This window comes from Telopea speciosissima, chromosome 5, assembly GCF_018873765.1.
Source record: "Telopea speciosissima isolate NSW1024214 ecotype Mountain lineage chromosome 5, Tspe_v1, whole genome shotgun sequence".
Taxonomy (NCBI): domain Eukaryota; kingdom Viridiplantae; phylum Streptophyta; class Magnoliopsida; order Proteales; family Proteaceae; genus Telopea; species Telopea speciosissima.
Window position 1 is genome coordinate 41,367,425 of NC_057920.1, and position 24,091 is coordinate 41,391,515.

Genomic DNA, 24,091 nt, shown 5'->3' on the forward strand with positions numbered 1-24,091 from the left:
ACCTCTTTGACTGACTATAAGGTGCAAGGGTGTTTTTGAAGATTGATCTCAAATCTGGATACCATCAACTTCGAGTTAGGGAAGGTGACATTAATAAGACAGCCTTTCAGACTCGATATGGGCATTACGAGTTCCTAGTGATGTCCTTTGGCCTTACGAATGCGCCGAGAGCCGTTATGGACCTAATGAGTAGAGTTTTCCATGATGCCTTGGATAAATTTGTTATTGTATTCATTGATGACATCTTGGTTTACTCCAAGAATGAGGAAGAACACTCCGAGCACTTGAAGTTTGTGTTGCAAAGGCTGAGGGAAAAGCAATTATATGCCAAATTCAGCAAATGTGAATTTTGGCTACCAGAAGTATGGTTTCTAGGCCATGTGGTTTCAGTAATGGGGATCCAAGTGGACCCAAGCAAAGTGGAGGTAATAGTGAACTGGGAAAGGCCCAAGACAGTGACAGAGATAAGAAGTTTCCTAGAGCTAGCTGGGTACTACGGAAGATTCATCGAAAACTTTTCCAGAATAGCAATGCCTATGACCCAACTAATAAAGAAAGGTGTCAAGTATGAATGGACTGAGGCCTGTGAGAAAAGCTTTCAAGAGCTGAAGCAAAGGCTAGTGACAGTCCCTGTTTTGACTGTTCCTAATGGTACCGAAGGGATGGCTGTATACACCGATGCTTCTAACATTGGGCTAGGTTGTGTACTTATGCAACATGGGAAGGTTGTTGCATATGCTTTCCGACAGCTGAAGGAGTATGAGAAGAATTACCCCACACATGATCTGGAATTGGTTGCAGTGGTTTTTGCCTTGAAGATTTGGAGGCATTACCTCTATGGGGAGAAAATAGAAATATTCACAGATCATAAAAGTCGTCAGACCGGTGGGAATCGTCGTAAGGTGGCGCACGATTAGGATCTACTCCACGTGAGTGTTAGGTCATGGCTGCTCCTCCACCTCGGGAGGAGCGCCCCCCCTGATCCTTGTGGGGTTGTAGATGGTAGGGCGTCGTTTGCTGCTGTCGTGGCAAAGTCACTGGGCGCTACTCCAGTCGCGATAGAAGTCAAGAAGCCGTCGTCGTTTTTTGGAGAACCAGCAGTGTTCTTCTCCAAGGAGGAAGTAGCGTTATCGGAGTTTGTTTTCTTGACTGCTCTGATTGCAAACTGCAGTCATGGCTGGTCATCCCTGTTTGCGATCAAGGAGCATCTTCGAAAAACTTTGTTTCTGCAGGCGGATGTAATCGTCTCTGCCTTGGACCCCAGGCACGGCCTCCTCCGTTTTATAGCTGCAGAAGACTATGTAAAGGTTTGGATGAAAGGGTAGGTTCATGTCCAGGGTTACCTATTGAGATTCATAAAGTGGACCTTAGGTTTTATCTTAGGATGGGAATCCCCCTTTGCACCAGTGTGGGTCGCACTACCAGGGCTGCCAGTCAATTTCTATCAGGGGAACTTTCTGGTGTCGATCGCAGGGGCAATAGGGAACTTTCTGAAAGTGGATGGCGCCATGGCCAATTGCACTCGTACCGTTGAGGCTCGATTATGCGTGAAGGTGGACCTTAGAACAGTGCTGCCGTCGAAGGTGTGGATTGGATGTGGCTCAGAAGGTTTTTACCAAAGGGTGATCTACGAAGGGCTTCCCTCTTACTATGATGCTTGCTCGAAGCTGGGTCACTCTCGGGAGGCTTGTATATAATTGCAGAAAAGGCCTGTCATGCCTACAGGTGCAATGGCAGGGAGCGATGGCCTTGCTAGCGCTAGCCTGGGTGTCGCGAGGCAGGGCGGTGATGATGGCAGCAGGAATCGCGAGGGGGTTTTCATTCCAAGGGGTGAGGGGTTCTCGAGAGGTGCTAATGGCGTGACCCAACAACGTCAACCGGCAGGGCAACAAGGCTTTGAAAGAAGGGGGGGACGCTGGTGCAACAAGCGACGAGGCCGCGCGAAGGGCGGGATACTGGTTGTCAGGTCGAGGGTATCTCCCAGCTTAATCACACAGGTGGTGCGTTGGAGGGGATAATACATGGAGTGACCACTCATTCTTTGGAGGATGGTGAACTCCTGTGCTTGGAGACAGGAGGTGGTGATGTAACGTCGGAGGCACCAGTTGTCGCCACGACAGCTGTGCTGGTGGCGCAAGATGTGACGGGTTTGGAGGTGAGCGGGGTTGTTGGCGCAGTGGGCGTTGCTGGCAATGCTTTGGTGGATTGTTTGCAGTCCTTAGAAGATGATGTCCAGCCTTTTTTTGAGAACCGCGATGAGCCTTTGAGAGCCTCGGATGACCTCCATGTGGCAGATCACGGAGAGGTGTCTGCGTCAAGCCGTGCAGCCCTATTGGAGAGCCTTAAGGAGTTCAATGCGTCCATTGCCGAGCGCATTCGAAGAACCTTTGACAAGGATGGTGGGGATAAGTCGTCGCCGGTGCCGGCAGGTGTTTAGGTAAGGAAGAGGACTCCACCTCGGGCTAGCTCCCTTACTGATGTCCAAGTGTACAACAGCACAAAATTCAGGAACTCCAAGAGGGGGAGGCCTATCAGAGAGGTATTCCTTCGTCGTGTCACGAGATCGATGAGATCGTTGGAAACAGCCCCAAACGGTTCCAAATGAGTTGCTTATTTTGGAATGCTCGGGGTATCGGGAACAAGCCTACCTCTAGGCGTTTAAAAACCTTAATTGGCCTGCACAAGGTTGACATGGTTGCTATTGTTGAACCTAAAGCGCATGTTTCCAAGGCGCATAAGGTTATGAGACGGATTGGGATGGATTCAATACACGTGGTGGACAGGAGTTGGGTGTTCTGGAAGACTTCTTTGCAAGTTAGGGTGGTGGAGGAGCATCTCCAGTTTGTTACACTGGAATGTGTGGATATCAATGCAGTTTCTTTTGCTATTACCTTTGTTCATGGGCTGTGCTCGGCGGCGGAGAGGAAGGAGGTGTGGGAGAGGCTTGAACTCTTTTCCAGGTCAAACTCTCTGCCATGGTCGGTGGGTGGGGATTTCAACGCTGTTGTGGCCCCGTTCGAAAAGGCAGCGGGTAGACCGGCTTGCTCCTTGTCTTTGTAGGAGTTTGGCAGTTTTGTGAGCAGTGCTGGACTTATTGATGTAGGCTATTGTGGCAATATGTTTACTTGGTTGAATAACCAGACAAGTGCAGGGAGGGTTCTTGCCAGGCTGGATCGCTTTCTTGTGAACGCTGCGTGGGTGGGGGTTTTTCATAGGTATGAGGTCACTCACCTTAATCGGACCTGCTCCGATCATGCGCCCATCTGGCTCTCTTTCTCGGTGGTCTGCAGCAAGGGGTTCTTAGCTTTTAAATTTCAGCAGATGTGGTTGTTGCACCCAAGGTTCCAGGACTTTATTAAGGGTCAGTGGGTAAAGCCAGTGGAGGGCCTGCCCCGTAGTGTCCTATTTTTTAAGCTCAAATTTCTTCGCAGTGCTCTTTGCAAATGGAACAGAGAGGTCTTTGACAATGTGCATTAGAGGGTCAGGGATGTTGAGGATTCAATCAGCAGGGCGGAGGCTGAGGCAGATCGGTGTGGTAGTGCGGAGGGCCAGGGATGCCCTCGTGGAGGCCAGAAGCACCTTGGAGGGGGTGCTGCTACAGGAGGAGATTTTCTGGAGATAGAAGTCCAGGGTGATGTGGTTAAAGGAGGGAGACCGCAACACGAAGTTTTTTCACTCTATAGTTAATGTCAGGAGAAGGCAGGCGTGTGTCACCAGAATAAAAGGGAGGGATGGTGCGTGGATTTCTGATCCAGAGGGAGTGAAGGCTGAGGCGGTGCGTCACTTCTCCAGTATCTTTACTTCCCAGGGATGTTCGGTTGATGAGGAGTTGCTGGCAGTTATTCCCAAGGTGGTGTCGGATGCTATGAACTCAGCTCTTATTTTACCTCCCTCTCTGGAAGAGGTGAAGGGGCTGTTTTCGCCTTATCGTGCGATAGTGCTCCGGGCCCCGATGGTTTTTCAGGCTATTTCTACACGGCGTGCTGGGAGGTGGTTGGTAAGGGCCCAACTGGAGATGCCCACTGACGAGGCCTTGATGTCGATTGGCATACCCCTTGCTTCTAAATGCAACTGTTGTGGAAGCCCTCAACTGGAGACGACGAACCATTGTTTGTTGTATGGTAGTACGGCCACTAATGTATGGGATTACTTCTCCAGGCTTTTTGACATCACCTGTGTTCCCTAGCAGAATGTCAGGAGTCAAATCTCTTTGTGGCAGAATTCAGCAAGCAGCAAAAGCCTGAGTGCTTACATCGCAGGTATACTGCCTTCACTGATTGTTTGGGAGCTTTGGAAGGAGAGGAATAATAGAAGGCATGGGGCGAGTAGGCGAACTGCAGGGTTAATAGTGGAAAAAATAAAAGCTTGGGTGAGGGAAATCCATCTACCCCCTAAGATAGGGCGCTCAGGGTCCTTGAGGGACGGACTTATCTTGCAGTGCTTGGGCATTATTCCTCCAACGCCCCCTCTGAAGCGCCCTCTGCCTGTTTACTGGTGCCCACCCTTTGCCTCTGTTAAACTGAATGTGGACGGTGCGAGTAGGGGAAATCCAGGGGATGGAGGAGGTGGGGGAGTCATTAGGAACCCGAATGGTGAAGGTTCTGGCGGCCTTCGCTAATTTTTATGATGTTTGCACTAACTCGGTTGCTGAGCTTCGAGCATTGAGGGATGGCTTGCTCTTGTGCCAGGGTATGGGTCTCCTTGATGTTGTGGTTAACTTTGATTCTGCTTCCACGGTCAGAATGGTTAGTTAGAGGAAGTGTGACTTATGGCAAGGTTGGTACTGGTTCCGCGAGATTGTGGCCTTGATTTCAGCTTTGCGGGCTACTGTGACGTTTGCATTCTGGGAGAGCAATAGAGTGGCGGACTGGCTTGCCAACCTGGCATGTGATACAGGGGAGTCTGCCACATTTCAGCAGGGCTGCATTCCGGTGGGTGAGTTTCAGGCAATTCTACGTGAGGATTAGGCGGGTCTGCCCGTCCTGAGGAATTAATTCCTTTTGTGTTCCAGGATTAGCTTTTGAGAGTTCTTGAGTGCTTCTGCACTTTGGGATTGGGGTAAGGTGGAATGTACCCCTCGTGTATTCATTTATTCTTTTGAGGATTCTAATAAAACTCTAGGGGCTGTACCAGGTCCCAGCTAAGTTCGGGTTAAAAAAAAAAAAAAAAACAGATCATAAAAGTCTTAAATATTTCTTCACTCAAAAGGAATTGAACATGAGACAGAGAAGATGGCTGGAGCTTGTAAAAGACTATGAATGTGAGATCCTTTACCATCCAGGCAAAGCCAATGTGGTGGCTGATGCTCTTAGGAGGAAGTCACAAGGTTGGTCAACAGAGATGGTCCACTTGAATAAACATTTGGTAAAGGAGTTCAAGGATCTTGATATGACTTTTGTGATGGGAAATACTACTGGAGCACTAGCTATGCTAACTGTTGAGCCTTCACTTAGAGCACGGATCATCTCAGCTCAGTCTTCCGATGAAGAATTCCAAAGGATAATGAAGGAGATCAAGGAAGGAACACAGAAGGACTTGGACTTTACTCTAACTCCAAGTGGTGTTCTCATGTTCAGAGACTGATTGTGCGTGCCTACAAACGGTGACTTGAAAAATCTGATATTGAAGGAGGCACATCAATCTTTAGTGTCAATACATCCAGGTAGTACAAAGATGTACAAGGACCTGAAACAGTACTTGTGGTGGTATGGAATGAAGAACGATGTAGCAGCCTTTGTGTCCAAGTGTTTAACCTGCCAACAAGTCAAGGCCATTAGACACCGACCTGGTGAATTGTTACAGCAATTATCTATACCGGAATGGAAATGGGAGCAGATTACAATGGACTTTGTCACAGGCCTCCCCCACACTAAAAAGGGTATGGATACCATCTGGGTGGTTGTAGACAGACTGACAAAAACAACCCATTTCATCCCCATGAAGATTATTTATTCCATGGACCAGTTGGCTAAGTTATATGTTGACAACATTGTCTGGTTACATGGGGTACCAGTGAATATTATGTCAGACAGGGACTCTAGATTCACATAAAGATTCTGGAAGAGTCTACAGAGTGCTATGGGCACCAAGTTGAACCATAGCTCAGCGCATCACTCCGAAATTGATGGACAATCAGAAAGAACAATTCAGACTTTAGAGGATATGCTTAGAGCATGTGTGATGGAGATGAGTGGCAGCTGGGATGAACATCTTTCTCTAGTTGAGTTTGCCTACAATAATAGCTACCAAGCATCAATTGACATGACTCCTTTCAAGGCACTTTATGGAAGGACTTGTCGCACCCCGTTGTATTGGGACGAGGTTGGTGAGCGTCGCATATTAGATCCAGAGCTGATCCAAACCACTTGTGAGAAGATTGACCTCATTAAAGAAAAGATCAAGGCTGCCCAGTCTCGACAGAAGAGCTATGCTGATAAGAGAAGACAGCACATACAGTTTAATGTTGGAGAGAAAGCCTTTCTGAAGGTATCTCCAACTAAAGGAGTTGTACGCTTTGGTAAAAGAGGAAAGCTAAGTCCAAGGTACATTGGTCCTTTTGAGATCCTAGCCAGAGTTGGGACAGTGGCCTATAAGCTAGCACTGCTTCCATCACTTGCAGGTGTACATGATGTCTTCCATGTCTCCATGTTGAGACAGTACATACCAGATTCGATACATCTTTTGACTCAACAACCTGAGGAACTCATTGTTGATCTAACATATGAAGAGGTACCTGAAGAAATCCTCGATAGGAAGGAGCATAACCTGCGGAGTCGTACCATCTCATATGTTAAAGTTAAGTAGAGTAATCACTCCTCCAATGAGGCATCTTGGGAGTGGGAAGACTTGATGCGAGAAAGATACCCTTATCTCTTCGGCTTATCAGGTACGTCAATTTCGAAGACGAAATTTTTATAAGATTGGGGGAGTGTGAGACCCACCTCTAATTTGAGCCCTTTTGAACTTGTATGATTTCAGGTTCGGGTTCGATATCCATGCTTGCCTCTATGATGTGGTCTGTGTGTCAGTTGTAGATTCGGACCAATCCATTAACCACCTATGGAGGATTCCGTGGAGCCAGCTCAGTTGGCCATTATTGAGTCTAAGGATCCTCGCGGTGGCCAACATATTAGTTTTATATGTGAGACATGCTGGATCGAGCATATGCAGAATCTATCAATCTCTTAGGTCGGGTTGTAGGTAAGAATCCATTATTACATGTGTAGAATTAATGCTTTAATTGGGTAATATTGAGCTGAAATGTAATTTTCACCTATAGGACCCACACCCCTCGTGTGGTCCGAGCTGCCCGTGTGCCAACATGCCTGGGATCTCAATTATGTCATGGTACATCAAACCCGTGGCTTAACCATAAGACTTTAGGGAGTTAGTTGTGATTAAAGCAGTTTAGAAAAACTATTCCTAGAACTGATTTTACTAAACCCAAACCAAAAAGCCTTAGTATAGCCTTCCTATATAAGCCATACTTAGCTTAGGATTCATTTCTAACACAAATCCAAAATCGATTTCTGCTCTAAGGCAAAAAGGAAGAGAAAGAGAAGAAAGGAGAGGAAGACCTAGAGCTTGGGGATCTTGGCATTTGGTGTTAGGGAAAGCTTGGAGAGGACTAATTCGGTTGTGTACTACCACCTTCTCCACCTCATACCTTGGTAGGTTACTCAGTTCACTTTTGATTTCCCAATTCTCCTCTCCTCCTCTGATTTTGCTGAGTTTGTAACTCAAGCCATCCTAAAAACCTAGAAATTAGGCAATTGGTTGTTACACCCTTCAAACCCTACATGCATTTGGGTTGATCCAACCCCAATGGTGTAGTCTTTCTCCCCTATGCCAAATTTTGGTGTTTTTGGACCCTGCACGGCATGATCCATGAAATTGGATCTTAAAACCAGGCTCTGCAACACCTATCGGATTCAGAGCCTGTGACCCCTACTGCCGACCGGTCCCTGGGCTGGTCTGAATCCGGCCTTTCCCTGCTGTCTTTGCTTTGGTCCTAACTGGGTTAGGCTTTACCCTAGACTTATTTAGTGTCTAATACATGCTATCTACTACTCGTTTAGGACTGTAAGTCTCCTTTTGGTGAGGTTTAATTGGGAGTTGGATCATCTCCATATTTGTGCTAACATCCAACTCAAGGTAAGGGATCTTGACCTTATTTTCAGAGTGTTTGTTTCCTTTAATTTCTGTTTATGCTGTCTGCCATTGACATTCATCATTATAGAAGTATAATCATGTAGTTTGACAGTTTTTCCTTTTGCATTAGAGGAATGCATGTTATAGGTTTTCATTTCATATTGTATATGCATACTTTTATTGTAGTCTACATTTGATGTGTTTGAGAAACGATGCTGGAACTGATTTGTACTTTACTATCTACTGCTGAATCATATATCCATGTTAGAACTGCATATGGTTAGGCTATCATAAACCTAAATGCTACGACCCTTGCCAACAGGGGTGAGGTGTTGGATAGCTCATGGTAGGTCTGAAGGGTAATTCCGGAATGCCATTCATTGTCATAGGTCCGAAGAGTATTACTAGAATGGGAACAAACAGTAGGGTTAACATTGAGGGTTCGCTGGGGTCTAATGTATAATTCCGGAACTAGCGGGTCTTCACCGTAGTAGAGTGGTATTCTTGGGTGACAGATGTATGGTGTGCGTTTCCGGGACTGAGAATATCCATAGTTGTCACAGCGATCCAAGTCAGTGGAGGGGTGTCACGTCGATATATCGACATGTCACCCGCCGTTGCTATGGCGAGCATGTCGACCATGTTTTATTTTTTATTTTCTCTATTTTTAATGTCATTTAGTATGCTATAATATATGTCCTATGACATCAAAAATCAACATGAAAGTGTACTACTAATATACTATGGTTTAATTCATGAAAGTGTAATATCCATTAGTGTATATGGAAGTATGAAAATATAGATTAGCCTATCAAATAATTGAAAGCAATAGTAAAAATCAAATGATAGGCTAAGTGGCTAACCTGTTTACTGAAGCTTGATAGCAATAGTCTTTCTTCAGTGTGTGTGATTTGGAGCAAAGCAACCTGAACAAAGTAATAGGTATATATTAATATATATGAATTTGATGAAAGAGGAGAGGAAATTATGTATTCAAAAGCAAAAAAATAATTTAAGATAGATAACTGAATACAGTAATCAAAGATCAAAATTTAAAGTCAAGTAATCAACCAAAATACCAAATATAGATAACCTTAAGTCCTTAACTAATCTTCAAAGATCAAAGTTTAAAGTTCAAACTTCAAAGTTTAAACAATCCATAATATCCAAAAGGACCAAAACTAATTATCATATTCATCTAAAAGATCTGCATTTGGCAGATTTTCTTGTGGCTCTTCAACACCATCATAGTCATCTATGACATTCTCGTCGTCATTCACATCATCTTCCTCTTCTTCCTCGTCTTCATCTGGTTCAGAGTCATCCTGAACATTAGCCATCCTTGAGCTACCTCTCCCTCTACCATGTCCACGGCGTGATATGTCACATCGACTCTAGAGGTTGATGCTTGAGTTCTCCTTGGTCGGATGGGGGCTTCAATCGATGCTCCCATTGCTCTACCAACATCGTCCCACGTGAGATCATCATTGGGATGGACTAAATCTTCCACTGGCTGGGTAACCATCCACTCACTAGACCAATCCAGCTCATCAAGAATTAGTGGATCATATTTTTTGTTTTTGCCTTCCAGCTCACGTCTTTGTTGAAACTTTTCTTAGAGGCGGCTATTGTATTGAACATAGACTAGATCATTCAAACGAGAATGTTCCAGTCGATTCCTCTTTTTGGTATGAATCTGAATTTATAAACAAGAGAGAACAAAAAAGTCATTTTTCAATAAAAGACATAACAAAAGTGAAAAAAAAAAGTCTAAAAAATAAATTAAATGTAAATATAATCATGTAAGTTAATACTTACAAACTCAAATGTGCTCTAGTTGCGCTCACAACTAGAAGAAGAGCAACAGAGGCCTAATATGCGTCGTGCAAGCTTTGAAAGCTCAAAAACATGACCTCCATTTGTACTCCACCAAGTAACTATAAAAATATAATAAAAAAACTGAATTAATAGTGATACATCATAGACATAGTAGCATACAAAGTAGGTACAAACTAAAAATACTAAGTTACTTACTAGGATTTATGGTTGCCCGTTGTCTAATCGCCATATCCCTCCCGAAAGAACCCTTTGAAAATCTATAATTATCAATTTGCAAAGTTATCTTGTCTTGTATAGCAGGGTCATCCACCAGTCTGGTCATGACATCAATCAATGAGATGTGTAGATTGGCTATCAGTTCCCCATCTTCACTTTCCTTGAACATGAAAAATTTTTCGGGATTAAGAAATAGTGCGGCTCCATACAATGGACGCTCCATCTAACACTCCCAACGCCTGTCAATGATATTTATAATTTTCTTCCACAGCTGTTCTTTATGTGCTAAATGTTCACGGATTTTCTTTTTTGCCTCTTCCATAGTAACAAAAACCTCAGCCATAGCAGGCCTCTCATCACCATCAACAATCCTCAAAACAACAATAAGTGGCTTCGATGCTCTAATAAAATCTTCCACAGTGTTCCAAAATGGTACATCAAACACCGTTTCTTCCACTTTCTTTCCAGCCTCTGTCTTTGACAAATTGGAACCCTTCCACTCATCAGAAATAAACAAATGCTTCAATGCATCCTTATGCTTAACCAAACTCTGACATTTCAAACAAGCAGTTGCAAATCTAGTAACTGCAGCTCTCACACGATCCTTTTGTCCAGTTCTTTTCCTCATTGCATCAAGAAGACGTGTGCGCCTGTAGATGAAGGTGGTTATTTTTTTTGCCTTACCTATCACATTCTTAAAGTCTTTCAGACCACCTATATCCTCCAACATCAGGTCTAAGCAATGGGCTGCACAAGGAGTCCAGTATAGCTTTCTTCTCTTTGCCATAAGCATTTTACCAACCAACTTATAATTTGAAGCATTGTCAGTCACAACTTGAATGACATAGTCCTCACCAATCTCATCAATTTTGCTATCAAGCAATTCAAATAGCATTTGTGCACTTTGAACCATACTAGATGCATCAACAGATCCTATGAAATAAGTCCCCTCTGGATAGTTAACGAGAAAATTTATTAAGTGCCTTCCCCGTTTATCCGTCCATCCATCAGACATAAGAGTGCACCCATACTGCTTCCAATACTCCTCATATTTTTTCTTCATCTCTGCAGTTTCATTCACAACATTTCTTAACAATGGCACTCTCACTTGATGATATGAAGGTGGAATATATCCAGAACCATATTGTGCAATAGACTCGCACATCACCTTAAAGGTCTGATACGAGCTTGGAAGAACTCAACCCCATAAAACCGGCTTATAAGGTGAGGGAACCCAAGAACTTATCAACCCACATCAAGTTTCCCATATAACCGATGTGGAATAAATGGGATCGTAACATTCCACCATGCTCCGCAGGCCCGGCGCCCACTCGGGTTGGCTTTGCACTAGCTATTAGTCCCGGTCGAACACTGCCATACCGACGTCACTACCCGAGCCGCACGATTGCACCTGAGAGACGTGATGCTAGCTTTGATACTATTGATATGAGCTTGGAAGAACGCTGATACGAGCTTGGACGAACACAACCCCATAAAACCGGCTTATAAGGTGAGGGAACCCAAGAACTTATCAACCCACATCAAGTTTCCCATATAACCGATGTGGGATAAAAGGGATCATAACATTCCACCACGCTCCGCAGGCCCAGTGCCCACGCGGGCTGGCTTTGTACTAGCTATTAGTCCCGGTCGATCACTGCCATACCGACGTCACCACCCGAGCTGCACGATTGCACCTGAGAGACGTGATGCTAGCTTTGATACCACTGATATGAGCTTGGAAGACCTCAACCCCATAAAACCAGCTTATAAAGTAAGGGAACCCAAGAACTTATCAACCCACATCAAGTTTCCCATACAACCGATGTGGGATAAATGGGATCGTAACATTCCACCACGCTCCGCAGGCCCGGCGCCCACGCGGGCTGGTTTTGCACTAGCTATTAGTCCCGGTCGAACACTGCCATACCGACGTCACCACCCGAGCCGCACGATTTCACCTGAGAGACGTGGTGCTAGCTTTGATACCACTGATACGAGCTTGGAAGAACTCAACCCCATAAAACCGGCTGATAAGGTGAGGGAACCCATGAACTTATCAACCCACATCAAGTTTCCCATATAACCGATGTGGGATAAATGGGATAGCCTTCATGCGTGCTATTGTGGAACTGGTCAATGATAGTGTCGATAAGTGGAGAATTTTTTGGGAGATAAATTCTCGACTTAAAAAATATCACACCTTCTCTAACTTCCCACGGCCCAACTGCCTTGTCATCCCTTATTTTTTGGATAAGGAGTTGCATATCCTCACTAAACCCAATTTCCTCCTTAATAGCCGCCACCCAATTTGTTGGAGGTTGAGATAGAGCCACCAAGTTAGGATGGTTCGATCCTTCTTCTTCTCCTCCTAGTTTTTCTCTCCTTGATGATGTGTCAACTCCCACTAAGGTAGTTAGAGTTGCCATATTTGACTTGACCGTTTCTTCCTCTTCCTTCCCTATTTCCTCTCTTTTTGATAAGGCATCAGCCACGACATTCTCTTTCCCCTTTTTATACTCTATTAAAAAATCGTAGTGCATGAGTTTGAATAACCATCTTTGTTGGGCGGGGGTAGTTATTTTCTGCTCCCACAAATACTTCAAACTCCTTTGATCGGTTCTAACCACGAACTGTCGCCCAATCAGATAAGAGTGCCACTTCTGAACTGCTACCACGAGTGCTAGAATTTCCTTTTCGTACGTGGGAAGGAAAAGATTCCTTCCTTGCAAGGCGTGGCTTAGAAAAACAATAGGCCTTTTTTGTAGGAGCACTGCACCAATACCCGATCCACTAGCATCACATTCCACAATAAATGGTGAGGAAAAATCAGGCAACGCCAAGACAGGTGCACGTGTCATTGCGTCCTTCAAGTGCTTGAAAGCCTCATCTGCAGCAGGAGTCCATTCGAAATTGTTCTTCTTTAGCATCCCTGTGAGAGGTCCAGCTATTTTACCGTAATTTTGAATAAATTTACGATAATATCCTGTAAGACCCAGGAATCCACGCATGGCCTTCACAGACTTGGGCATGGGCCAGCCAAGCATTGCTGAAATTTTATCGGGGTCGACTGCTACTCCATCAGCAGAGATTATGTGACCTAGGTACTGTATGCTAGGCTGCCCAAACTGGCACTTCTCTTTCTTCACGAATAATTTTTGCTCCTTTAGAATCTGCAAAGCCTTCTCTAAATGCTCCAGATGCTCTTCCCATGTGGTACTATAAATCAAAATGTCGTCAAAGAAAACCAAAATGAATTTCCTTAGGTGTTCTTTGAATACCTGGTTCATTAAAGCTTGGAATGTAGAGGGTGCATGGTAAGGCCGAACGGCATTACCAAGAACTCATAGTGGCCATGGTGAGTTCTAAATGCCGTCTTCTCCGTGTCCTTTGGCACAACTCTGATTTGGTGATATCCGGAGCGAAGATCCAGTTTAGTAAAGAACCGGGCGCCATGGAGTTCATCCAATAACTCATCAATGAGAGGGATCGGAAACTTGTCCTTAATGGTAATTTTCTTCAATGCCCAATAATCAACGCACATGCGCCAAGAATTGTCGTGCTTCTTCACAAGTATAACGGGCGATGAATATGGGCTGTTGCTGGGCCGTATGATTCCTGTGGAGAGCATATCCGCCACCAACCGCTCAATTTCCTTTTTTTGAAAATACGGATGACGATAGGCCTTCACACATGTCGGTTGGGAGTTGGCTTTGAGTGGAATTCGGTGGTCATGTAACCGAGTGGGAGGTAATCCTTTTGGCTCATAAAAAATCTCTTTGAAACGGTTGAGGAGTTTATGTAGGTGAGCTGAAGTGGGTTCCACCTCAGTCTTGGTGGGCAGAATTGAGCATAGGTGTAACAAGAGTCCTTGTTTGCTCCCCCTTGTTTCACGAGTGGGATCTTCAATAATCTTATCCATTCCTGCTTATATTCCCGTGAGTGTAACCTCCTTTCCCGCCACCTCATATTTCATGATAAGGTTGGCAAAGTCCCAAGTAATAGGGCCTAGAGTTTGCAGCCAATGGGCACCCAACACAGCTTCATAACCACCCAAGGCTAGGAGAAAGAAATCTGCAACGATTGTAACTCCTTGAACATTTAAAGACACATTTTTGCACATACCTGGGCTGGATATCTTCTCTCCAGAAGCCACCATTACCTCAAATGGTTGCTGATTTGTAGGAGAGATCCCCACTTTTTTTGCTACCTTTAAACTCAAAAAATTATGGGTACTCCCAGAGTCGACCAGCACAGTCACTGCCACGTGGCCAAGCCTCCCTACCATTCTCATCGTTTCAGGAGTTTTCACCCCACAAATAGCGTGCAAAGAAATCTCTGGTATTTCTTCCACCTCCTCAGCAATGTCGTTCACCAGAGTTGTTTCTTCTTCCTCTTCTGGGCCACACCCCTCTATTAAGAAAAGTTTCTTGCATCTATGACCAGGCACAAAACGCTCGTTACAGTTGTAACAGAGCCCCTTTGCCCTCCGCTCTTGCATCTCTCCAGCCGTCATTCGCTTAATGGGTAAGGTGTTTCCTCCGTTGGAAGCTTCTTTATTGGCTACCATGAACTTGCGTGGCTCCGCCGGTGGAAAACTTCTTCGCATTGATAGGTTCTTAGCCTCGAACAGCCGTGCTAACCCAATAGCACTAGAGAGTGTGGCTGGTTGCGCGGCTAGAACGTTAGCCTTGATGTTGTCACGGAGTCTGCTCACAAAACAACTGATTTGCTGATTAGGTGGCAATTGACCCACCTTTGACAAAATCCTCTCGAATTTTGCTTGATAATCACGTACAGAACCAGTTTGTTGCAACTTGGCCAACTCGCCAAAAAAGTCCTGGAATGGAGTCGGGCCCAAATCGAGCGTGTAGCCCTTCGCAAAAATCCACCCATGTCACTCCTCCATCGCTTTGCTTGTAGAGCTGGTACCACAACTGTGCTTCCCCTTCTAGGTGAAAGGATGCCAAGGCAACCCGTTCCTCCTCTGGTGTTTGATGGAAAGCAAAAAATTGCTCTACTCTGCAGGTCCTAGTTGTTGTGTCGTCTCCACCATTGTAGCGGGGAAAATCCAGCTTAACTATCTTGGGAAGATAGGATTGCTGCGACGACGTGGTGCGCACAACAGAATTTTGTAAGGGAGTTTTGGGCAGCCCCAAGTGCTGAGTAGAAGCTCTTGAATTCTCCCCTACATTCCCCTCTTCGCGGTTGGGTGGTTGCGAAACCATTCGCTCAAACATGTCTCCAATCTTTGCGAGCAGTTGTTCCTGACCTTCAAGCTTGGTCAAAATCTGCTGCTGCCCTTCATTAAGAGAGTTAACATCTCCCTCCAATCTTTCCACCCTCTGATCCATTTCCAAGCTCTGATACCAAGCTGGTATATACTGAGCAGAACCCTTCCCTTTCTTACCTATGTTGCTGGTAGAAGGAAGTGAGAGAAGGTTTAATGATGGAAAAACCAAGTAATCACACAAGGACACTGGCTTTACTGAGGAAGCCTGACCTCCCTACTCAAGAGTAGATTAATTTAGGTTCAAAAGATGCAATATTCATTCCCACCATGATATTTAACTACGTACAATAGAATATAACTGACTCAAGACTCCTCACTACCTCTCCCCTATAACCGCCCACATACAACTTCCCACCTCCAATAACTAACCCCCACATGATCTCACATGTGATCATGGACCCACTTAAGGAAAACTAAATGGGCACTACTAGAAGAAAACCAAACCAGAATAGCTACCCCCATGCACGTAGGGTGCTGCCCATGCGTTATTGCATGTATCAAGGTCCTTGCCTTAATAGCATTGAATGGGATACCTTGCTGATACATCCACTTAGCAATGTGATAATCAACTCTGGCTTTTTGTTCTAGTGTCCTAAAACGGTTCTCTATAGTAGTCTGAGTAGAACTACTATTATGCCTCTCATTGACTACTTGCTCAGGAGTCCGTCTAACATAAGCATCCATGGGACCCCTTACTTGAGGCTGAGTAACCTTTCTTTTCTTAGCAATTGTCCCAGAGCTAGGAGCCACCCTAGCAGCTGTAGGAGTCTGGGATTGTCCTTCTAGTGTATCTTCTGATTGTATTTGCCCTCCAACTTCTACAGCATCATCATCACCATCATCATCATCCAATACTTCTATAATCTGTTTCTTCTTTTTTTTTATTTAGAGCTTCCCTCATCACTTGAGAAATAGCATCATTCGTCTTGATACACTTAGTATCGTCTCCATATCCACCCACCAAATGTTGCTTCAATCTTTTAATTCCACAGCTCATTTCTTTGCCACAAAGGGTGCATTTAACAACATTCTTGTTTGTTAGATCTGGCCAATACCCATACTTCCACCCAGGGTCATTTGATTTGGCCTTCCTTGCTGGGTCTTTGCTTGGATCATATCCTGGAGTAGCTCCAATACTTACAATATTTTCACCCCCAGTACTAATTGGTGTGGAACCAGTCATTAGTTGAGTACTTGAGTGAAAGAGACTACAAAGGTAACAAAACAAAAAAAACAATTAAACTGGTTTTTAGCATATTAACATTAAGCTGAACTAGGATGGAAAACAGTCAAAACACAAAATCCAAGTACTGGTTTTTTGCAGATTAACATTAATGGATGGACGGAAAAAAAAACCTGAAATTATGGAATTGAATATGTGCTTGCTGCTGTTGTGTCATGTGTGTGTGATACTGTGAGTCTGTGACTGAGACTGTGAGTGGATACTGAATAGTGATGGACTACTGGCTGTAATAACTATTAAATCCCTCCCCCCCTTGTCTCTCGACTCTCTCCCTGTCTCTGTGTGTGTAAGTGTAACTGTGTATGTGTGTGCCTGTATGCAAGGTAAGAAGAAGAAAAAATAAAAAACAAACACCTTCTCTGTGACTGTGCAACCCTGCAACTGCAAGGCAAGAAGAAGGAAAAAAAAAACAGAGATAGTTCGGCTGTAATAAATCACTCCCCCCCTTCTGTCTCTCGACTCTCTCCCTGTCTCTGTGTGTGACACTGTGTGTATGTGTGCACTGTGCAGGGCAAGAAGAAGAAAAAAAAAAAATACATTCTCTGTCTATGTGGAAGCCTGCAACTGCAAGGCAAGAACTCCCAAGGTCTGCGACTGTAAGCATGCTAGTTGCAAGGCAAGAAGAAGAAAAAAGAAAAAAGAAAAAAAGGAGAGGACTATGGCTGTAACTACTGACTGGAATAAATCCCTCCCCCCTCTGTCTCTCGACTATCTCCCCGTCTCTGTGACTGTACAAGCGAAGAAGAAAAAAGAAAAAAGAAAAAAAAAAACCGAGAGGAGTCGAGGACTACTAGCTGAAATTAATCCCCCCCCCTCTGTCTCTCGACTCTCTCCCTGTCTCTGTGTGTGTAACTGTGGCTGTGCAAGGCAAGAAGAAAAAATAAAAAAAAGACGATACTACTAGTAGTCTAGTACTGGCTGTAATCATTACCGGAGGTTGGGAGGAGAAGAACTGAAGAAGAAGAGGTCTGCCTGGGAGGAGAAGAACTGAAGAACTGAACTGAAAAATTGAGTTGCCGGAGGACTGGGAGGAGGAAGAAGAACCAAATTAAAAAAAAAATAAAAATTTACTTGGAGTCCTGGAGGTTGCCGGAGAAGTTCGAACTTTGAAGGAGTGAAGAACTCTCTCTGCCGAGAGTTACAGGAAGCGAGGAACACAAGCCAAAGTTGCCGTTGCCGGAGTCACGATCCTCTGCCTCAACTCTCACGAACTGTTCCTCTGTCTCACGAACTCCTCTCGACTCTTGAACTTTGTTTTTCCTTTTGCGATTTCTATTTCCCCCCAATTAGGGTATATGACTATATGTTATTATGTTTAATGTTTTTAATTTTTATGTTAATGTTCAAGTTACACCTCCAATACACATTAACGAAAAAGCATATAAGTTATTAAATGGTTTTAAAAAATATATATATATATATATAAGCCTGACTTTTATACATTCAAATGTACAAATATCGACCGACATGCCCATATATCGTGGTATGGCATCCATGGCAACGCCATGGAAGCCATATCACTCGATATTTATACATATATCATGGTGGACCTCGATATACCCTTTCCCCCAGCGCCAGGTTGCCATGGCGACGCCATGACAACTATGAGAATATCATACCTACTACAGTAGCATTTAAACCTCATGAGACCTAGATCTGTTGCTAGTTGCATGCTTAGCTTTAAGACATGGATCATCATGGACTATTTGCATCTGTTTGCATGTTTTCCCTTGCTGGGCTCAATGGAGCTCATCCCCGTGGATATCCCTCTTTTTCAGATGGTATGGCTGGTTGTGAGAAACCGGGAGTTGGGTATGATGTTGCTTCGGACTTCCACACCGATGATGGTCGTGCGGTGCAGGAGTTGGAAATTCATGACGTTTTATGCGTGTGCGATGCGTGCGCATTTTTGTGATGTGGCCTGACGGACAAGGCTATGTTTCTTTTGTGTTATTACATTACTTTTGTTAGATATCATATAGTGGTTTATACAAACTTTGACTTGTTTTACTTTTGAAACTGTACGGTTGTAATGCAAGTCTCAATGAATATAAATATCAAGTTTATCACCTAGATCTTCTTATTACTGTTGTTATTATTATTGTTCTCTTCCGCTGCGTTTCGATTACTGTATTGTGATAGTTGTGGATGGGAGTACTGCACCTGCGATCCTGGAGGTTGGTTGGATGTGGGTTGGCATCTAGTCACACCATGCCCTTATTAACCGGGCCAGGGTGTGACATTTATGATTGACTTCAGATATCTAAAGTAGTCACTTTGTGGTATCTCCTTTTCCCCAATTCGCACCATGTTAGTATCCATCATATTATGATAAAAATTACACATCATATACTCCGTCTTCGTTCTACTAATCTTAAAGCCTTTTGTTTCCAAGGTTGATCTTCATGGCTCTAACTTATCGTTAATCCCTGCTTTTGTCTCATCCACCAAAATAATATCATTGGCGAATAGCATACACCTCGAGATCTCGTTTTGAATGCTATTGGTTAGGTCGTCAATGATAAGCGCAAATAGATAAGGGTTTAAGGCTAATCCGTGATGTTACCCAATCATAATTGGGAATTCCATGCCCTGACCTCCCACAGATTTCACACTAGTCACCACGCCCTTATATGTATCTTTAATTACATCCACATATTTACTCGACACCCCTCTTCAATAGAACATGCCGGATTAAATCTCTAGGGTAGTCATAGGCTTTTTCCATTAAACAAGAACTCACCGAGATCTCGGTAATATCTCGCTTTTCTGAAACACCGAGACGAGATGATAGGCTAAATAAGAGGAATGCATTGTATCGCCAAGATCTCGGTGGCAAACCTCAGTATACAAACACTTATATATGCCAAAAACCAGGACAGACACTTAACACATTCGCGCATACCAAATAAGGTTTGACCGAAAGGTAACTCCTTCAATATAAACCAGATTGAAGCAATCTTGTCTGTCCTGGTTTCCCACCAAGTCAAACTCCTATTTGGACTTTGATTTTGGAAAATATGATAGTGCCATTGTGTTTAAATAGCCCAAAATAGGCTGTAGGTCAAAAACCCACCAAAACCATTAATCAAGTTCAAAAAAAAAAAAAAGTGCACCAACTCGCCAAGATCTCAGTCCAACTCGATTTTTGGCTTGACCAAAACCATGTCCGAAACCGAGTTCTCGAACCATGACTTTTTCCATATCAATAGAGATCATATGGAGATCCTTCTTGCTTTCTCTATATCTTTCCATGAGCCTCCTCAATAAGTAGATAGCTTCTGTCGTGGATCTGCCCGACATAAAGCCAAATTGGTTCGCTAAGATATGAGTCTCTCTTCACAATCGGGCTTCAATAACCTTCTCCTAAAGTTTTATAGTGTGACTCATTAGCTTTATGCTTCTATAGTTATTGCAGCTTTGGATATCACCTTTATTTTTGTAGATCAGGATTACAATGCTTCTCCTCCATTCATCTGGCATTTTCCCTGTGTTCATAATCCTTTTAAACAGATTGATTAACCAATATACCCCGTAACCTTCTAAGGTTTTCCACACTTTTATTGGAATCTCATCTGGACCTGGTATCTTGCCTGGTTTTATCTTTCTTAAGGGTTCTTTAGCTTTCGCCACATTAACTTTTCGTACATTTCTATGGCCTGTGGAGTCTTGTTGAATACTGGAGTCATTCGGGTCATTTCTACTCAACCTATCTCCATTTAGTAGGTCACAAATATACTCATCCCTTACCAACACTCTTCCATCATCACCCTTGATACACCTCACCTGATTGAAATCTCTACTCTTCCTTTCTCTCATCTTAGCTATCTTATATATAGCTTTTTCTCCTTTTTTTGTGTTTAGGTTGATATAGAGATCCTCATACTTCTTCGCCCTAGCCATCCCCACAATCTTCCTAGCTTCGTTTCTGGCATCATTATACCTCTTTTTATCCTATGTTTCTTTTGGCCTTTGCCATACCTTAAATCAATCTTTCTTGGTCTTAATGGCTGCTTGGACCTCATCGTTCCACCACCAAGTTTCTCTATGGACCTGATGGCTACCCTTCGCTTCCCCTAGCACATCCTTGGCAACCCTCTTAATACAAGTCATCATCTCGTTCCACATTGCATTGATGTCTCCCTTAAATTCCCACTTTCCTTGGTTGACCATATTATCAGTAAATATGTTCACAGGGATTCCCCTTTTAATCTCCACCACCTTATCTTAGGGTATATAGGTTCCCTCCTCTTACCCTTCTATACACTGAGGCACATATCCAGGACCACCTTTCTATGTTGGATGGTTAGGTTCTCCCCAAGGATAACCTTACAGTCCTTACACACCATCCTGTCTGCTCTTATAGTTAGGAAGAAATCTATTTTGGAATGATTCCCACTTTTATAGGCAACTAAGTGTTCGTCTATTTTTTCGAAGAAAGTGTTTACAATGGAAAGATCATAAGCTACCACGAAGTCTAGGATTGAGGTCCCCTCCTCGTTTCTCTCCCCAATCCTGTAACCGTCATGTACACTTTCATATCCTCTACGATCGCTCCCAACATGTCTATTCAGGCCACCTCCAATAAAAATCGATTCATCCTAGCCAAAACCATGCATTAAATCATCCATGTGTTCCCAAAATTGACATTTACTACTGATGCAGCACCAAGTAGGAAGAAGAAGAAGTCCTGACATTAGGGCTTAGTTAGGGAGCTATAGCATAGGTATACATTCTAGTATTTCCTTTCCATACTTAGTTTATTTTCTGCTATTTAAATTGAACCGGTCTAAATTGGTTGCATCCAATTGGGTCCGGTCATGGTCAGATATGATTGAAAACAAGCAAACACCTCCGATTTATGGTAAATCAGGTAAACCCAAGTGAGGTGGGTACAGTTATCTATGAATGAGATAAACCAATGGAAACCGTCTTGAGAGACAATGCGAGAAGGTCCCCACGCATCAGAGTGAATAACAGAAAAAGGAAGTTCACTTTTATTAAAAGATGGCGAATAAGTGCTCGGGTAATGTTTGGCTAACTCACAAATTTCACAATGAAAACTATCTGGACTACAGTTTTTAAGCAAAGTAGGAAACAATAAACATAAAGAACATAAAGAGGGGTTACCAAGACATTGGTGCCATTGATGAGGTGAAGGAGGCTGTCGGAGCGCAAGGTATGAGCCGAAAAAGTAGGAGATGCAGTAGTAGGAGCTGGATCCAGATAAGGATGACGCGAGCTATTTGTATGCCTTAATACTTACTTTATTTTGAAACATTTCCGGCAGTTTTGGGAGGCAGGTGAAATTTTAAGAACCAATGGTCCCTCTACCCGTACCCTCCAAATGAGGGTCAGGTAAGGTGGTGGGTACTGTTAAGAATTAATTTGTGTTGCTGGGGGCTTTCTATAATCATGTTTTCCTTCAGGGACTTATGTGTAAATACACATTAATCAGGGACCTCACTGAACTTCATTATTATAAATATATTCTTAGCATCCAATTAGAGATAACTTCTTCTAATTGGTTTGCACTCTCTCTTATTTTCTTCTTCTCTTTTTCGCTTCTTTCTTCTCCTGCGCAAGGCTAGATATTGGCTATTCTTGATCTGATGTGTTACATGGTATTAGAGCCAGTAGGCAGGGTGTTTTATCTCTGGGAGAGTGGGAGGTGTGGGGGAGTGTGTTGTTGTGCCCCTATGCCCTGTACCCTCGGTGCTACATGTTGGTGTCACGTGCAGAGTCATGTGTGTAGGGGCCTGAACATGGAGGGGGGTGTTGATATACATTGTTGTGTGTCCCCTTCCTAATAGCTTGCGCTTTTGGGATAAGCGGCTGTAATAGCTACAAAAGGTAAAATTTGTAACCTTAATTGAAGACCTAGTCCACGAGTATTTTTATGCTGGGAGATTGATTTCCAGTTTCTAAATGTGGATTGTTTTCAGTTTCTAAATGTATGTTCCTTTCATCAGTCTATTGGCCTGACCAGGAACTTGATTGTATTGCATCTAACCTGTTGCAGATTTAAAAAGGCTATAATGATGTTGACATTTATATGTTGGAATATCAGTAGTAACCCATTTGATGACTGTTCTTCGTGCTAAGGATAGGTATTGTATCTTCCAAGACTGGCGGCCTATTGTGAACTCTCAAAATTATGCTTTCAAAGTTGTTGGTCTTCGATTTACTATGATTTTGGTACCAAAAACTACTTTCTTTGTTGGTCAAAAACTATTTGCCATTGAAAAAAAATCTTTCCTTTGTTTGCGGTTGGTTTTTCTGGGAAGAGCTGTAAGACTGTTGGATACATAGAATACCTCCTCAGGCCACATGTCCAATTTTGGACCCTCAATCACATGGCTTTGCATGTATGATTCTTTCCTTGTATTTTCAGTGGTCCAGAAGGGTGACACTTTATTGGCAAAAATGGCAAATTGATTTTTGACTTCATTGGATGAAAAGGAAAGTTAGATGGGTCCCACCTTCCTTTTTTCCTGTGTCATTGAACCTCCCTCGAGACAGTCCTGTTTTCTGGCTTGTGTTTCTGTGAAGTCTGCAGTTCGCCAACCCTAAACTAAATAAATGTCTCCCTCGAAGACAATGTAACAGGAGATGTGAGGATGTAGGGCATTGAATGGAGTTAGTAATTGGATTATTAGTTCAAGTTCGTAATGTCTCTCTGTCTCTCCATATTAGACCAATCTATTTATTATTGGGACAAGATTTTATTAACAATGCTTTCCTGACATGCAGAAATTCAAGCTTTGGAAACATGAGGTAGAAGGACAGGAAATGTTTGAATGGTGTCCTAATTTCTTTGTGGTTGGTGAAGACATCACAGAAGATGCCCCTGCCCTTCCCGGCATTGGAAACAAAGAAACTGTTCAATACCTTGAAGGGTGGGGAGATGCACCTGCTGTAAGTAGTTAGTTTAGTATTGTAAAGGTAGCAAAAAATGTGTATTATATTTATTTGAACTGTATGTATGTATTTATGTATGTATTGTATAAAACTCAATGTAGATACTATCATAATCAAGGACGATCTGTGGAAGTAGAGATCCTCCTTGATTTTGTAAAATTTGTTCCAGGATTTGTTTGTTAATGTGCTTTTACTGAAAATCAGTTGCCTGTCACGGTTTTAGCAAAAAATGTGTATTACATTTCTTTGAACTGCGTATGTATTGTATAAAATTCAATGTCGATACCATCATGATCAAGGGGGGGACTTGTGGAAGTAGAGATGGTCCTTGATTTTGTAAAATTTGTTCTAGGATTTGTTTGTTAATGTGCTTTTACCGAAAATAAGGGTCCTATCTTGCTTTTCTATCTAACAAATAGAAAATGGCA

General features: G+C 43.3%; 1 protein-coding gene across 4 annotated transcripts in view; it reads left to right on the plus strand.

The window, feature by feature from the left end:
• The window catches only part of LOC122661556 (pumilio homolog 5-like), an 83,270-nt gene extending 59,656 nt beyond the window's left edge, over positions 1 to 23,614 (plus strand). For all 4 annotated transcript variants that reach the window (XM_043856982.1, XM_043856983.1, XM_043856984.1 and 1 more), the window contains one exon: positions 23,496 to 23,614. In XM_043856982.1, coding sequence (XP_043712917.1) covers positions 23,496 to 23,518 — 23 coding nt within the window. In that variant the 3' untranslated portion in view covers positions 23,519 to 23,614. The remainder of the gene's footprint in view (positions 1 to 23,495) is intronic.
• Positions 23,615 to 24,091: the final 477 nt, after the last annotated feature.